The 17,347-nt window shown below is 41.7% G+C and overlaps 1 protein-coding gene across 1 annotated transcript in view; it reads left to right on the forward strand.

Annotated features, from left to right (window-relative positions):
* The first annotated feature begins 1,307 nt into the window (after positions 1-1,307).
* The window catches only part of Tusc3 (tumor suppressor candidate 3), a 172,818-nt gene continuing 156,778 nt past the window's right edge, over positions 1,308-17,347 (forward strand). Inside the window, exon 1 of the mRNA XM_052752062.1 lies at positions 1,308-1,584. Within this exon, the coding sequence (XP_052608022.1) occupies positions 1,447-1,584 (138 nt within the window). The 5' untranslated portion in view covers positions 1,308-1,446. The remainder of the gene's footprint in view (positions 1,585-17,347) is intronic.

Here is a 17,347-nt window from a genome sequence, read left to right on the forward strand (position 1 = left end):
CTGTAGGCATGTGGGCAGCTAGCAGCTTCCGGGGCGGAGCCTGGACTTTTGGTGGTCTTTTTCAGAAGGCATGGTTTGTAATATAATAAACATAAATAAAACAATTGAAAACTTGATGTTGCGTATGCATTGTTACAGGGTTGAATTGACAGAGTTCAGATTTCTGCTTCACCCTTTTGTAGCTGTACCACATAACTATTGAGTGTTAATTTATCCAAAACAAAATGTTTACTAGAACTTTCCTGATAGCCACACTATGCAGTACCTGCAGTATTTATGACTTCCCAATGGGAATTGACCTTGCCATATCACAGCACAGTGACTGCAGGTAACATGGGATGTTGTGATCTCTATGTGAAAATCACTAAATTAAAACTGCTGTTAGATGGCACATGAGAACATTATTTAAATCCCACGTGATTGTCTTACTGGCTAAGTCACTGTAGCCCCCTGACTTTTTGTTATGTCTAGTAATCGCCTGTTGTTTCTCATATCTACAATGTTGTCTGATATCTCCCCAACACAAATATTTGCTGGCCAGAAAAAGTGAATTATTTTAACGTTAATAATATTGCATTATAATTGGTTTCTTGATAATTCTTTATATATAATTATGTTCATTTAAAAGTACTTTTAATGATGTCTCTAGGTTTCATCAGGTTATCAAAGGTGTTTATTGCACAAGTGAAAAAAACCTTGAGGTAGAGGAAAACAATGGATGTACATGCGCATTAATTATGCTCTATGCATTTTTGCTCAGAAAGCCTCTAGAACAATGTTGACACTCTATGAATAGTGAATGAATGGCTTTTAGCCATGTTGGTTGCTAAGGCCCTTGATGGAGGGTGGAAGAAACCGAGGCAAAGTTGTAGAGCACTTTCTAGGCATCCAGGAGACTAAGCTGTATGTTAAGTGTGGTAGGGGGCTGAAGAGGCACAGGGGGGTCCCCAACTTCTCAAAAGGAATGGAGCTTTCTGGCGGCTAGAGAACCAAGAAGCCAGTGGGATGGCCTCATGATGCTGATGGAAGTTTGGGCAAACAGGCTCACTGCACACTCCTGCGTCCCAGTGTGCGTGTGTGGGGAGGCCTCAGACTCTGCACAGAGGTGAAAGCAAGGGGCTCTCGTCCCCCTGGCTGGCTGGCACACAGGAAGACCCTGAGAGCGAGCACAGCTCCGACGCGCGCGCACAGGAGCCGCCTTCTCGCCACGCCCACTTCCTGCTCCATCCCCGCGCCATTCCCGGTCCCCTCTCCCGGTGAACCGGATGCGCTGTCAGTCTCCTCCTCCGCGTCCTTAGCCTCCACCCAGCTCCCTGGAGAAGCCGCTGCCACCCCGAGGCCTTGGCCAAGAGGCTGCTGGCGACTGGCCCGGCCCGGCGGGCGCGGGCACGGTAGGAGCTGGGCGCGCACGGCTACCGCGCGTGGAGGAGACACAGCCCTGCGGCCATGGGTGCCAGGGCCGCTCCTTCACGCAGGAGACAGGCGGGCCGCCGGTTGCGCTACCTGCCTACTGGCAGCTTTCCCTTCCTCCTCTTGCTGCTGCTGCTCTGCATCCAGCTCGGGGGCGGACAGAAGAAAAAGGAGGTAGATTGCATCCCGCGGGCGGTCGCCTGAGGGCCCGGGCGGGCTGGAGCTGGCCGCGTTGCTAGGAAGCCCCGTCGCGTTGCTAGGCAGCGGGGATGTGGGCGCTGGCGCCCGGGGGCGGGAGCCACGTGGGCGGGAGCGGGTTGGGCGTGTCCCTGGGGCGCCCCAGGCTGTGGATGCTGAGGGTGACCCTATTCCTACATCCAGGAAGTGGGGGCTGAAGTCGAATTCAAAGCCCTTGCCTCCCAGGCCATGCATGGCTGCGCTGAGCCTCAGGTGGAGGCCGGGCTTTTGGCAGTTCCTTGACATGCTGGGTGTGAAAATACCCATTGGAAGTACTTGTAAGCACAGAGGAACGGTTTTCCTCTTATTCAGCTCTCTTGTTTATGTTAGGACGTCATATTGGGTGTGTTATTCTGCATTCCTAATTATACCCTTGTAGAACTAAATGCTTATTTCTGTGTTCAGCTCTGTGTGTAATCGAGAGAACAATCGAATTTTTTTTTTTCCAATTTTTTACTCTATACTTACTTGTGAAGTTTGGGTCTCCTGATTTCATTTTCAACCCACCATTATTTTGAGGGTGAGGTTTGATGCATCTAAATGCGTTGTAGAGTTATTTGTGAACTCAGTTTTGCAGGATTAATGTGGAAATCTGGTCTAGTCGCTTCACAAAAACAATTGATTGTGGAATTGTGAGTAGAGTTTCTAATTGTAGATCAGTTTGATAAGAGTGCTTTTTATATATGGAGGAAGGTGGTTTTTACTGTTGAAATCACACAAGTATACATGGGGCTCATAATATGACTCTGATTCAATTTATTACCAGAATTCCCTTGGTAAGGTAGAGAGTGAATAAAACTATAATTTCACAGGTAAACAGTAAGTCCTTCTCATCATTAATTAAAAAAAAATTTTTTTAATGCTATGTGTGTGTTTTGTCTGCATGCATGTCTGTGCACCACTTGGGTTCCTGGTGTCCCAGGAGGCTTCTGACATCTGATCCCCTAGAACTGGAGTCGCAGCTGGTGGGTGTTGGCAATCGAACCCAGGTCTTCAGGAAGAACAACTGGTGCTCTTTAACAGTACCCTCTCTTTACCTTTGCTTGAAACAACCTCAGTACCAAGAACTGCCCTCCCCTTTGAAATTTTCTTTGCATGAAAAGTTGGGCATACCGAGTTCTTGGTGTTTTGGTAAGAGTTTGGAGAAGCACCACAGCTAAATTTGCACTTCCAACACAAATGAGGTCTTCTAGCACTTTCTCTCTTGTGGCATATTTTCAAGATTTTTAAGTTCAGTCCGTGAGTAAGGTCAGAGGTTTGCAGCAGGCATTTTTCTGGGGTGGGTGGGTGGGTGGGTGGGATTGTGTACAAAGCACAGGGTAATAGAAATTGATGAGGAACTTCGTGGCATTTGTGATGTTTTTGCTCTTAAGAATGTGACCAGGACCACTGTAAGTTGTAGGGGGACATAATAGGAAGTTTACAGGCTCATAGGTCCTTAGCATCTCCAATCTTGAGGCCATTTCAATATGTAAAATGTTACGAAACTTCCTATAATTAAATAATTAACCTTACAGTGCATATTTGCTTCCCTTAAAAATCCTTAAAAGACTCAGAGGAGCTGTTTTGGAAAAGGAAGAGATTAGGAGGCGCTGAGATGGCTCAGCAGGTGGAGGCCTTTGCCATCAAGCCTGATGACTTGAATGAATTCCATTCTGGAACCCTCATGGAGGAGAACACCAACTCCTGTAAACGGTCCTCTGACCTTCGCACATGGTCTTTGGCACATGTACATGCACAGAACACACAAATATAAAGATGGGGAAAAAAACATGATTCGAGATCGAAAAGGGATGTCTTCCCAAATTACCCTCGTCATAAGAAAGAGAACCAATACTCTACGGTGATATTACAGGGAACGCTAGTGTATGTAAAGAAAATGGAGAGGAAATTAAACTCTTGAAGTGTCTTGAATGATACTTAGTTCACAAACTTTGATCTCTTCTAATTCTGGAAGAAAAACATACTTTGTTGGAAATGATGAGAAATGGTAGTCGAACATTGTTTTCAGTAGATGTCTTTGTTGTTTTCATCCTTCCTGGCCTAAGAACCCAGTTACTAGTATAAGATCCTATAACATTGAATCAGAAAGCATAGCTGTTGGAACATAATTTAAAATAGACATTACTGACATGTATGTCAGAGTAGCAGCTTGGCGTCAACATGCTTTCTCTTTTAGGTGGGAAGCCATGTTACAGTCTGAAGTTAAACTGGGAAAATGTGTGGTGTGTGCTTTTAATACGGATTATGACAGCAACAATTGTCATGGATTTTTGAGTTGGAACTGGATCTCTGATTAGACAGCTGGCAAGCACTTAACCTTGAAGTTTAGAGTGCTTATTTTCAAATCCAGACACCAAGAGCTTCCACCTTAGGAAAATGAGGCGAAGACTGTATAAAGTGGCCACACAGTGCCTCACACATACTAGCAAGTGAAAACAATATTAGCTACTGCCGTGTGATGCTTATATAAAGGCAAACATTAATATGATGGGGTTCCAAAATGAGAGTTAAAATTTTTCTTTTTTAAAAATTTTATTTTTAATTTTTAAAATTGTCTTAAACTCTACAAAAATAAATGGTAATAGGCTCTGTAATAAATCACTATATTACAAAACACTTGAAATCTGAAGTTCTTAGGTTGTCAAAGTGCCCTGCTTTTCCATCACACACGTTAGTATTGTCCAGAGATTGGTATATGTTTGTGTACACCTGTGTGTATGCATGTTTGTACACATTTCTTCATAAAATGACATTTACATTCCTTAAAATGAGTTTTGTTATATTTTCTGTTGAAGATTATACCCAAGAGAAATCACTGAGTAGCTAGAGGGGATAGAAGATTGTTATAGTTATTTCCCTTAATTACATTGAATATAGCCATTATCAACAAACTTTTGAACCCTTGTCATGCTAGGTGTTAGGACTTTGTGGGAAAATTTGCAGTTTTTGTTTCCTTACATCATTAACACTTACCCGTTAATCACCTTCATTTAGAATTGTTTTTAATTTTTTATGACTTCTTCTGATTATGTCAAAAGATGCTTTAAAGTGCTTTCCAGTAGACTTAGTGACTTGCCAAACATTGGAAGTGTCTGTTAGAATAATTTATCGCAGCTACTCACAATGTGACTCATTAATAGGCTGCAATATGTAGGTGATAGCAAATATGCAGTGTGAAAGCCTGGATAGCTCATAGGTATTTTTTGAGAGAGGACCAATTTTTTCACCTGTCCTAACCAAAACATTTCCATTGTCTTTTATGTATGTCTGTGCCATTAATTGTAAAGAGCATTTACATGGGAATGTATAATAATCTCCAGTTGTTCTAATGGTTCTTCTGTGAGAGACTTTAATGTTTTACTGAATGTTGGTAATTAGTATATTTGAAGCCTAGAACTGAAGAAGAGGAAACAGTTTGTGACTATAGTACAGATTTCAAAACTATGTAGTAAATAACAGGCTGCTGCCCACACACATGTCAAGATGTCTGATTTAATTTAGCTGTTATCTGATAGCATGTTGAAGGCTGATTAAAAACAACAGGCCTTAAAAAAAAAAAAAAAAAAAAAAACAACAGGCCTTATCTTGAATAGCCCAAACCAATTATGCGTCCTGCCACTGTTTCAGAGCTGATGGCGAAGGACATGCAGTTCTTGCGTCACAGCACTGAATGATTTCTGTTCTTATCAGCTGCTGTGGTCCGTTTGCTCTATGGAGATAGGAATACTGGGTCTATGAGGGAAAGCTCTTCCAGTGCTTGTCTGACAGTTTTGTGTTTTGGCATTGGTGGTATTTGATAGCAGTGAGCAGCTATGGACCGCAGTAATAGTAACAATCAAACCCATGGTGTTACAGCTCTTGAGTAGGCCCAGAATTCCGAGACCCCATCAGCCTATAAATGTTACAGGTCTTGTGGATGTCTGAGTAGTAGCTTCTTGACAGCTGCTAGTGTTGGCATTTCTGGGCCTACTGTGTTAGGATTTCTCAGGTCCTTGACTGTAGCCAGTGTTACACATCCTTGGCCTATCATCCCTAAGACTCTTAAGGCTCTTAAGCTTGTAAGCTCCCAGGAGACTTTCTAGTTTCCAGTGTTATACCCAGATCACGACCCCAAAGAGACCACCGAAGACCGTGGATGTCCAGAATGCAACAGCAAGGTTTATTCTATAGATACAAGTCTAGACAGGAAACTCGTTCCTACACCCAATAGAGGGAGGCAGGGAGGAGTTGCTCTTTCTTTGTGAGGCTAGCTTTTTAAAGGCAAAAACTGCAAGCCCTTCAGGGCAGTTGGGCGGGTTGGGGGGGTTTGGCACGGGTGCAACTCGGATTGGTTTATTTTTATCTCTGTTCTCTTTTAATTGGATGAGGATGTGTAACCTTTGAATTTACTGGTTTGGGGTTACAATTATCATTTTGGGGGCAGTCTGGCACAAGTCCCAGGCTTTGTCCTTGAGCTGCCATGGGGGCTGGCTGGCCTAGCACGTACTGACTGTGGGGGCTGGCTCAGTAGTCTAGGCTCTGTCCTTGACTCATGCACATAACTGTAAGTTGGTGAGGGGTCCCAGACGGTAAACATCTGGCTGAACTTTGAGCAGAGTATGTGCACAAAGGGAGCTACTGCAAGGACTATGTCTTTTGTTCACCGCCCTCCCAGAGACTGCTTGCTCAGCCTCAGGAAACTGAAATTGAGGCCTGATCTCTGAGAGAAGACCGAGCAGCCTGTTATGACATCTGCTTGGTCCTTTCACCAGTCCTGTGGCTTTTCTTCCTTACAGTCTTCTCTCCTCTAGCCTCTGCCTTTTGGCCTCCTCTTCCCTTAATTTCCCTATTCTTGTCATAGTTGCTCTCTGGAACTGTTCATCTACCTCTTTCGTTGTGGCTCTTGCATTGTGACCTCCCTTGCTTCCTTGGCTGTCTCTGCTGCTGCTTCACCAGCTACTGTTGCTGCCTTGACCCTTCGTGGGTCTCTAGGAAATATTCCTGTAGCTACAGGGAGCTCTTCAACAGTCCTGCGTCTGCAACTCAGCCTAGTGTCTCTTTTCTGCTACCTGTGGACCCTGAGGGTTGGGGGGTCACCCTTATCTGTCCTCCCTGTGGCACATTATCCCAGGACTCTAGTACATGTGAGTTTGTGACTCACAACAGTAGTATTTTCTAGTCTATTGCATGAACTTGCTTCCCTTTTCAGAAGATTTGATTCAGGGTGTCACCATTTGTACTGGTTGCTTCACCTTCATTTGACAGAGGATAACATGGAAAGGATTGTCCAAAGAGGTTGCTCACTCCTGTAGTGAGGTGCAGTGCAGGAAAGGAACCTTGAGGTTAAGGAACCCGAATCTTTTGAAGAGAGCAGTGGGTCTGTTTAACCTTTGTTTTAGAGTGAAATATTATCTTCATTAAGCTTGAAAATAACTTCTTCTCGCCTCTCCCCCTCCTTCCAGAGTGCACGCTCCATCATGGCTATACTGTGCAAGCATTCTTGAAAAGATAGTCCAAAACCAAGTCAATCTGTATCTCTACTCACAGGTTATGTAGAAAGCTGTGGGGGTCCTGGCCAGCACAACTGCTAGCAGGGGAGCTATCTGCGTGAGGTAAGAATGAAACTCAGTTCAGCATGATTTAGCCAGTGCTGGCTCAAACTTGTGGAGTCTGGTACCAAGAGGTTTATTTTTTTTACATATTTAAACACAGTAAAACTGTGGAAAAAAGTTTCCTGGTGACAGTTTTCACGACAAAGCTTAAGGCATCCAGGCATCAGAACTCCCTTGCAAAGTACATCTCTTTAGCGAAGCACCTGTGACCTTTTCCACCAGAACGGGTTCTGTTGACTGAGAAATTGTGCCCAGCATAAGGGTTTAGGGAGGAAGCGTTTGTAATAAGCATAAGGATGGGTTCTATTGACTGAGAAGCAGTGCTCAGGATTTTTGAGATTCAGATGAGGGCTGACTCCATAGGCTAGCAGAAGATCGCCAGGTTATCAAACAACATCCACTCCAGCCTTCTGGGGAAGAGGTATCAGTTTCTTCTGTTGAAGGAAAAAGCTCCTGTGTGTATCAATTCTGGTTTCTCTAAGTGCTTATCTGCGGTCACCTGGACCTCCTGTCCTTCTACAGAATCCCTTGAAGAAAAGAATTAGAGGTAGGACCTTTGTCAAAAGGGATCGTTGGGAGGATGTTTTCTTCCACAGCCACATATCTACTTCATGTGCAGTCTCATAGATTGCTTTTAACCTTCTTGCTTCTTTGCTCTTTGTAGCTATGAATGTTCACTGGTCTTGGATTTGAGCTGTTTGTTATTCCTTGTGACTGATACTACATTATTCTTGCATGTTCTTATTTCCATAAGAATCCCTTGAAGCACCATGGCAATCCCACTAAGATAGAGAATTTTCCTTTGATTAAGTGTAGGAGTAATAATGCAGTGCTTGTTAGAAAACAGGTTGATGATGAAAAACACATATTTAGTGTTGTATGTGTACATTACCAGTGGGTGAAATTTTTACTGGTATCAAGTTAGTTTTTATTTATATATTTTGGCCAAGATCTGGGACATCTGGCATTGAGCAAATCTAAAAGCGAGCCTTCCTTTTTTTCTCTGGTCTGGTCTTTCTGGTTTCTTCTTGCTGTCAATAGTTCTATTTGAATGGAAATTAAATGATCTATATTCAAGAACTCGATTTTTTTCCAGTTACTTGTATAATGTACCATGGTCATTCTCATCCTGAGTTTTGAGTGTAGTGCCCCTGGGGATTTATACATGGATTTATGAATAGTTTCTTCAAAGTAGCATGCTTTTATACAGATATATAAACACACAGATACTTAGATCAAATAATTAAAGTTTCAAAATGTTATTCAGAATCTTAAGTTGGCTTTCCTAGTGATTGGTTTCTATCTGTACAGAATCTTCTCTGGAGATGGAGCCAAGCATTGGCAAGTCACTTTTTTTATCTGTAGGAATTTTGTGACAAAATTTAAAGACGGTACACAATTGGTTATAAACTGAGGAATCTGTTAAAATAATGAACAAATACTATAGTATACTGTGCTGAATGTAACAAATTGGGAGTTGAGAACAGTCTTAAATTATGCTAGGAAATGATAAATAGTAGCAGCAGAGCAGAGAAGCTCTATTGTGCCCTCATTTAGCGTATGCAGTGAGTGAGTGCTCCTACCCTCTAGAACTCATGGCCTCAATCCTGACCCCAGTGTGATAGCTACAGAGATGGAGTTGGTGGTAAGTGATTAGGTCCTGACTTTTCAGTCACTCTTCAGTGACTTTCCATGAAAGAGACTGCAGAGAGCTCCTGCTCTCTTTGCCATGTAGAGTGTTAAGAAGGCAGACCAGTAGGCCAGCTGAAGAGAATCCACACCAGAACTTGACCACATTGGCACCTGGTGTTGGATTTCCAGATTTCTGTGTCTTGGTTGGTCCCTCCCCACCAACTTGACTAGAGCTATCTGAGAAGAGGAATGTCAATTGAGAAAATACCTCCATCCGGATTGCCTATAGGCAAGTCTGAGGACATTTTCGTGATTAATGATGGATGCTGGAGTGGAGTCCAGCCCCACTGTGGGTGGTGCCACCTCTGGTCTGATTCCTTGGGGTGCATACAGAAAGTTGGCCTAGTAAGCCAGGAGGAACAAGCCAGTAAGCTGCAGCTCCTGCCTCCAGGGGGACAGTAAACTGTAAGATTGAAAAAACCAACTTCTCCACAAGTTGCTTTTGGTCCTCATGTTTTATCTCAGCAATAGAAAGCAAACTAAGAACTTCATATATGATAGCTTGGTATAGCAATCCAACCTACCCAAGACACAGATACATGTATATTTTAACAAGATTATATGTAAAAAAAGAATTGAGCCATCTCACTAGCTCAACAATGATCATATATTCTTCTGGCTAACATTTGAAATAGGCTTATGCAAAATATACAATTAAAACCTCTCTTAAAGAGGAAGCTAGGTCATAAGCAGCGCTCCTTTGTCTTCTCTCAGTTCCTGCCTCTAGGCTCCTTCCTTGACTTCCCTTCATAAGGGACTGTAAACTATAAGTTTAAATGCCACCTTGCCTCCCCAAGTTGGTTTGGTCAGTGTTTAATCACAGCAACAGAAAAGCAAACTAAGAAATAGGGTAAGCGGAAAACAGAGCAGATACCCAAGGGTATAAGCTAGTGAAGAGGGAGAGCGCGCCAGGCAAATGGAAGAAAAAAAGCATTGATAAAGTGCTCAAAATATGACAAAGAATAGCAGATTCGAAGAACTTGAAGTAGTTCATAAGACTAATAAGCACCATATGGAGGAATCATGGCTTGAGATTAGAGTGGAGGCTTGGGGTAAAGTTCCAGGGAATCCATGGGCTATGTAAAAGTATACAGCTTCATTCTAAAGACCAGTAGAAAGACTGGTAGGGCTGGAGATGAAGTTTATGTTTAGAAGTGTTTCTCTGAGTATGATGTGGAGAATAGCTTTGGTGGTGATGCGAGATTAGAAAAAGTAACAATAACCTCTCAAGAGGTATTGCAAAAGTATGAGGTAGTGTTGACTTGAACTTGGTTGTGGCAGTGAAGTAAGGAAATAAAGATGGATTGCAGAGCTGTTTAGGAACCAGACAAGACAGTGCTTGGTAATTGATTGGCGCGGGGGGGGGGGGGGGGGGGGGGGGGGGGGGAAGGTAAGGGAGGAGTCAAGAATGGTGATTCTAGCTTTTGATTAAAGCACAATTATGTTTCCTGAAATAGTAAATGGAAAGGAAGATAGTATGTTCAGTTTATAATTTGTGAGATGCTTTTGTGAAAGTCAAAGCTGCATGTTTGGTGACAGTAGAATATATGTGGAACTTGCGTTGATAAAATTGATTTAGAAATCATTAGCATAATTGTTAATGAATTCATGGTTGTTGATAACTGAAGACTTAATACCAAATCCTGAAACATGCTAGTATTTTGGTGTTGTACCAATATTACCCATGTGGAAGACCAAAGACTGTATTGCTAGAGAGCTAGAAAGAACCCTGCCTGAGCTTAAATGTCACAAAAGAGTATTTCAAGGACAAATCTCCAATAACAAGTGGTAACTGCTGTATAGTTAAAAAATGTCCTTTGGATTTAGCAAGGTCAGTTTTATTGTAGGGATCAGTATGCATCCACTTAGTGAATAAGTAGGCTGAGAGGAAAAGAGAGCAAGGCAGCAAGCAATTTTGCTCTGAATGGGAGCAGAATTTAGCAGATGGTAGCTGGGAAAGAAGCTGAAAAGAAGAGAACATTGATAGAATCAGGTGACAAAGGGTAGGATGAAGAAATGCCAATTGAAGAGGTGCATTAGTCTTAAAAAGAAAGAGATGTGGTGGTCAGGGCTGCTTTCAGATATTCGGCTTTCTTACATGTATGTGGCAGTGCCTTAGTCGATTGGGACCACTGGACAGTGGAAACTAGCTTCAAAGCAGTAGAAGTATATTTATATTTGTTATGGTCTGGGGGCCTTGGATGTCCACAGTCATGATGCCCTCAGATTTGGTGTTTGATTGGAGGAGGGGACTTTTTCACAGATGGTGATTTTTGACTGATCTTCATGGGGTGACATAGTTATAGGAGGTTAGATGGAAATCAGGGTCCCTGACTTTGTTCCTATGACTTTCCTTCTTTTCTCCTACTGTTCTCCAGAGAGAGATAGTGGATGCAGATATATGCTTTTCTTTTCTTTCTTTTTTTAAATTTATCTATCTGTCTATCTATCTATCTATCTATCTATCTATCTATCTATCTATCTATCTATCTATCTATCTATCTATCATGGTGTTTCTGCCTGTATATACTCTTTGAGGGTGTTGGATCCCCTAGAACTGGAGTTATAGACAATTGTCAACTTCCACGTGGGTGCTGGGGATTGAACCCTGTTCCTCTGAAAGAGCAGCCAGTGCTCTTAACCACTGAGCCATTTCTCCAGCCCCCGAGCTTATATCTTTTTAGTAACCATTGTTGTTTGTGCATGGACAATGACTATGTGAACATGTTACGAACAGTTGTAGAGAAAGACCTCTCATATCATTTTCCTGCTGTGGCTTATCATTTCATTCAATATACTGCATTATGTATTTTTGAAATCCTAAATTGTCTTAATCATGTGCCAAAGATAGTTATCATTATCAGTTTTCTCTTTATAGGCACAAGCTTGATGACATTTCCTTGTCTGCCTAGTGCATGAGACCTCCCCTTCACCATTCCCGTCCACTGCTGGTGCAAGGTCTCACCTGTATTGCGTTAAAGGCTTCCTCCGAGTTTCAGTGTTAGTGTGCCCGTGAGACTAGGAATGTAGAAGGGGCGCACACAAGTCCAGTTGATTTTTGTATTTGTTTCCTAATGCACAGCGCCACATTTTTATGGCTCCAAACAATGACAAGTTACTGTTTCACAGTCCTAGAGGTGAGATGTAAAAAAACTCAGCCTCAAATAGCTGTCTGTAGAGTTTGTTCTTCGAAGGCACTGGGGAGAATATTCAGTTTCTTACTTAGGTAGCTTATTAAAATAAAAGACGATGACAAGCCCCACCTCTTCTGTGTATTTAAATATGCTCACTTTAGAGGAGTGCGTTTTCCCTGCCTGTGCATCTCGGGAGATACTGTACATGGAGAACACTCACCTTTGTCTAGTATTCATTAAAAGCCACTGAAAATAAATAAACAAATTATTTTGCCTCCAAACTGACTTAATAGCATAGTGTCTTCTCTGGATGACATTGTCAGAACAGGTATTGTTTGAACACTTAGGGGGATTTGCCTACAATGTGCTCTTTAGTATGTCTAGACTAAAGCATGGGACTCAATAACTATTTAATGGATGTCCCCTTCTTACATGAGATCTCTCCAGCTCATAATTGGTCATGGTTTTGAAATTGTAATTGTAAACTTCCATGATTTTTGGAAATCAACAAAGAATGAATAAAGCTGATAGCTTTTTTTTTGGTGATTATTTTTCAGTGAAATTGTATGAGAATAGAGTAGGGTATTTTCAGTTATTGTGTGTATGTTAGATTTTGGAACATGTTTGGTTTTTATATGGGGATTGAATCGTGGTCTCACATTTACACTTGGCAAGTGTTGTACTATTGACTACATTTGCAGTTGATGTGTATCCTTCTAAAGTCATCTCTGAACAGATACTTGTGTTTTCACCAGCCTTTCTGGGGGCTTTCGTAATACCCATATTCTCTTCTGAAGCATACAGCATCTTCGTTCTTGCTGTTTTTCCCTTTTCTTATGTTAATTATTATAATCCTGTCAGATGCTCTCTTATCATTTGCTTTGTGTTTAATTTGAGCAATTTTCTGTCATTTTCTTAAATATGTTTTTAGTTAAGTATAGCAGTTACCAAAAAAAATGTGTTACATGATTGATTGATTAGATAATAGGGCAATAAAGATGCATGTTTGTTCAGGCACAGAATACGTTTTATAAGAAGTCGGTCCTTTGTGTGTCTTACAAGAACAGGTTTGAGTGTCCATACACATTTTGATTTTGCATATATATATACTACACACACACACACACACACACACACACACACACACACACACACACACACATATATACACACAGCACTTAAATTTGTGTGTGTGTGTGTGTGTGTGTGTGTGTGTGTGTGTGTGTGAAGGGGAGGAGGAGAGATGGTCGAAATGGAAATAGCCAGCAGATGGCCTTGCTAATTGGCTTATGAAATAGGAAGGATGTACTCTTCCATTCCCTATCACTTCTAGCATGGAAAACTGCTATAGAGAAGCTAAGCAGAATAGAAAAAGCGTTTGTCATTCCTTCAGTGAGTACTTGGTGTTAGTCTGTGCCACTCTTTGTTTCAGGTGTGGCCAGAACATAAATGAGATACAGCAGACTTGTGCTCCTTCAGTGTAGCTAGGGGAGTAAGACAGCAGCAGTCAAGTCTAGACACCCCTGAACCCAGTTTCAGCTCTGCTTCCTTGTTTTGTGAACTACCCATACCCCTATCAAACTAGACTGAATTGGGTTTATATGCCTTGTAATTCCAGGGCCATTGATAAATATGAGCATATGTATTTGTAGTTTCTTTTATTTTTCAATAAGAATATGATATTCAAAACACAAAACTCCTTGGAGTCTGATGTGGACGTTTAGATAAGCTTTTCTTGGATTTTGTCAGTGGAGATCCCTTTGTTCTTTATTTCCTTGTGTCTTAGTTCAGGTTACTGCTGTTGTGATGAAACACTACGATCAAAACAACCTGGGAGGAAAAGGCTTATTTTCCTTACACTTCCATATCACAGTCCATCATTGAAGAAAGTCAGGGCAGGAATTCAAATAGGCAGGAACTGGAGTTAGATGCTGATGGATACACCTTTGAGGAGTGATGCTTACTGCCTTGCTCTTACCCAGGACCACCAGCCCAGTGATGGCACCGCCCACAATGGGCTGGGCCCTTCCATATGTACCACTAATTAAGAAATGCCCTAGAAATTCCTTCCTCTCAGATGACTCTAGCTCATGTCAGGTTGATATATACAACTAGCCAGCACACCACATCTTCATGTTCCATTTCAGGCTTTAGCCTCTTGGCTTTCTGGCTAAACATTTTGGCTGTTTTCTGTAGTTATGCAAGAAGATGTAACTATTAAGTAAGTGCTGCTGGGCAGACCCACTTTAGATCTGATAATTCTGGCAAGTCTCTTATTGTGTGATTACTTGCATATTGAATGAGCAAAATTAGAGAAATAAAAGTGTAATGATAGTTGTTTGCTTGTTTGTTTTTGAGGCAGCAGCCCATACACTGTAGCGCAGGCTGGTGTGGAGCTCACTGGTGGAGCCTAAGCTGGCCTTGACTCTGAGCCAGTCCTTCCACTCCAGTCTCCTGAGTGCTGGGATTACACTCATGAGCAACCTTGAGTGACTGACATCGTTCTAAAACTAGTGCTAGTGGATTAAGACTATGGGAGACAAATTGTTTGCAATCTTGCTACTGCGGAAATGTCTCTGAGATGCTTTTGTATTGTGTTAGAGAGTACTGTAAGACAGATAAGCAGCTTAATTCTTCAGTCACTCATCTGTTTCCATTTGTATCATTTTCCACAGTCTCTGCTAGAAAATATACAGGCAATTTAATTTCATAGAAAACATATATACCCTGTAAGTGTAGACTAATTAAAGTGAGAATCAGAGGAAAATCCGCATATGAATTTGAGATAACAAATTGTAGCGTAATGCTAATGAAGTCACATAATATATACACATAACGTTTATTTAACTCATCTCAGAATATCTATATAATTATCTTGACATCTGGATGAGGGCAAAGTTAATAGCTTATAGCCAGAAGGAGCCAGCTATTTAGAAGGAAGATGACTGTGTAATTTATCATTCAAACCAGGACACTTGAGAGTAAAAGAGAGGGTATGTTTAATAATTTTGCTGAGATAACTGAAGTAAGGTGAGGCTGTTCCTGGGGTAGCTGTGAGATCTGGCGACTGACATAAGCGGCAGGAAAGGGCTTTGCAGTGAATTAGCTGCAGAGTTAGTATAGTTTTATAGGATGCTTCTCTGTGTCGCTGATGTGTGTGGTTGTTGCTCAGGTTGCACAGAGCAGGGGCGGTGTCTTACGCTGATTGCTTTCTTGCTGCTGATTTCTGCAGTTCTTGAACTTAGTTTTTACACTTGTATTATACCACTTGTGCCTTTTCATTAACTAAGAAGCAATTTATTTCCATTCAAAATTAAATTAAACTTTATATCCAGTTATTTGTAAAGATGAATTTTTGGATTATATGTACAACACAGTGATTAAAAAGAACTCTCCATAGCATCCCCAGTTTAAGAAAAGTTGCCTGTGTCAGTGTTACTCATGCACTTCTCATCCCATCCCATGGGTTCCTCTTGCAGGATAGGGAAAGTCTGGTTCAGTACATCATGTTTCCTTTTTCCAAGATAATTTATGTTCTAGAACACATTAGCATCAATTTTACTGTTTTTCTAGTGTTAAAACAATAGTCTTATAGTTCAGTGTGTGTGTGTGTGTGTGTGTGTGTGTGTGTAAACTTATGCCATTGAATGATGACTGATCTTCCTGATGAGGCTTGATAGAAGATGAAAGAATGTATTCCTTGGTTTGAATATGCCGTGACTATGTTTATAACATATAAAGCTATATAAATTTAAATGGGTTTATGCCCGCCTGCCTTCTTAATTTGTGAATTATACTAGTTACTTGTCTTGTTGCTGTGATAAAGTACAAGACCAAAGTAACGCTTACTTTAGCTTACAGTGTGGGGAATACAGTGCATCATGGCAGGGAATGTATGTAGGAGGAGCAGGAGGCAGCTGCTCCTTTGTGTCTCTTCTCAGGAGGCAGAGGGCAATTACTGATTATGCTCATCTTTCTTCTTTTTATTCGATTGGAATCCTAGCCTGTGGAATAGTACCACTCAGAGTTACCAAGTGTCTCCCCACAGTTAACCTAATCTAGGCAATCGCTTACAGCATACCAGAAACTGGTTTCCATGGTGATTGGGAATTTTGTCAAGTTGACAGTCAAGATGAACCATCACAGGGGTAATTTTAAAACATGTAATTGTATAGATTTTATTAAAGCATGTAATAATTTACTTATTGTTGGTATGCTCAACATACTTCCCACAATATGCCATACTCTAATTATTTTATACTATCTCACCACGCACCTCAGTGTGAGTTAGTTTTGCAGATGAGCTAAGTAAATTCAAGTGTTGTATAGATTAGGGTGATTTCCTCTAAATCAGGACCCTAACAACTGTGCCACTGAGTTCAGAATTGACACCAAAGCGGTTCCTAATTAACCATCCCTCTCTGTGCTTTTTAGACTTGAAGGAGAGAGTGACTGTGTGAATCTCTGGGGATCGGGAGGTACAGTATGAAGCCAGCTGACTGCTCACAATAGCTTTGCGATCTTATGTTTTATTTCTATTAAACCTTTGGCAGACTTTGCTTTCTGTTCATTCTCTGTTATTTTAGCATGTGTTTCATTTATTTATTTTTGTTTCTTCATTGGTTATATTGCTTTAGGATTGTATGGTATATTTTTCTTGGCATGCTGTCTGTTTACCCCAGAGGGGTTTAGGATTATTCTGTCAGCAGCACCGCTGTCTGTTAGAGTAATTGCCAGCTTTAGGACTGTGTCTGCAGCACTTGAACAGCTATATTGAAGGAGTGTGGTAGAAGCCCTGGATTGGCTGGCTGCACTCGTGTGGATTCTGCTGCCAGGGAGACAGTGAGCCGAAAGGGGTTGAGGGTAGTACTTTACCCAGGACACAACACACAGGTGAAACTCAACACACCACTTACTCAGTAGTCTCTTCTCACAGCGGGAAACCCTGGGCTTAGGCTGACTGTCCAGTGAGCCACTTTAAACCTCTTCAGCTGGGTGCTGCAGGAGCCACAGCTCCATCATTCTGGTAAGGAAAGAGTCTGTGCTCTTGACTCAGAGGGAAGCCCTGCTTTGGAAGCTTTTATGCAAATAATTATTTACAGATATTTCAAAATAAAGCTGTGAGAGATGTGCAGACATGACTTGGAGCACCACTTCCCCACAGCATGCCATCTTGACACTGTTGATAGTCTCTTACAGGAGAGGGAAAGGCAGTTACCTTCACTGTGGAAGGTAGAGTTGAGAAGGGACTGTCACACTCGGCCTTTCCTTAGGAAATTT

This window comes from Peromyscus californicus, unplaced genomic scaffold (genome assembly GCF_007827085.1).
Source record: "Peromyscus californicus insignis strain IS unplaced genomic scaffold, ASM782708v3 Scaffold_23__1_contigs__length_62951481, whole genome shotgun sequence".
NCBI lineage: Eukaryota > Metazoa > Chordata > Mammalia > Rodentia > Cricetidae > Peromyscus > Peromyscus californicus.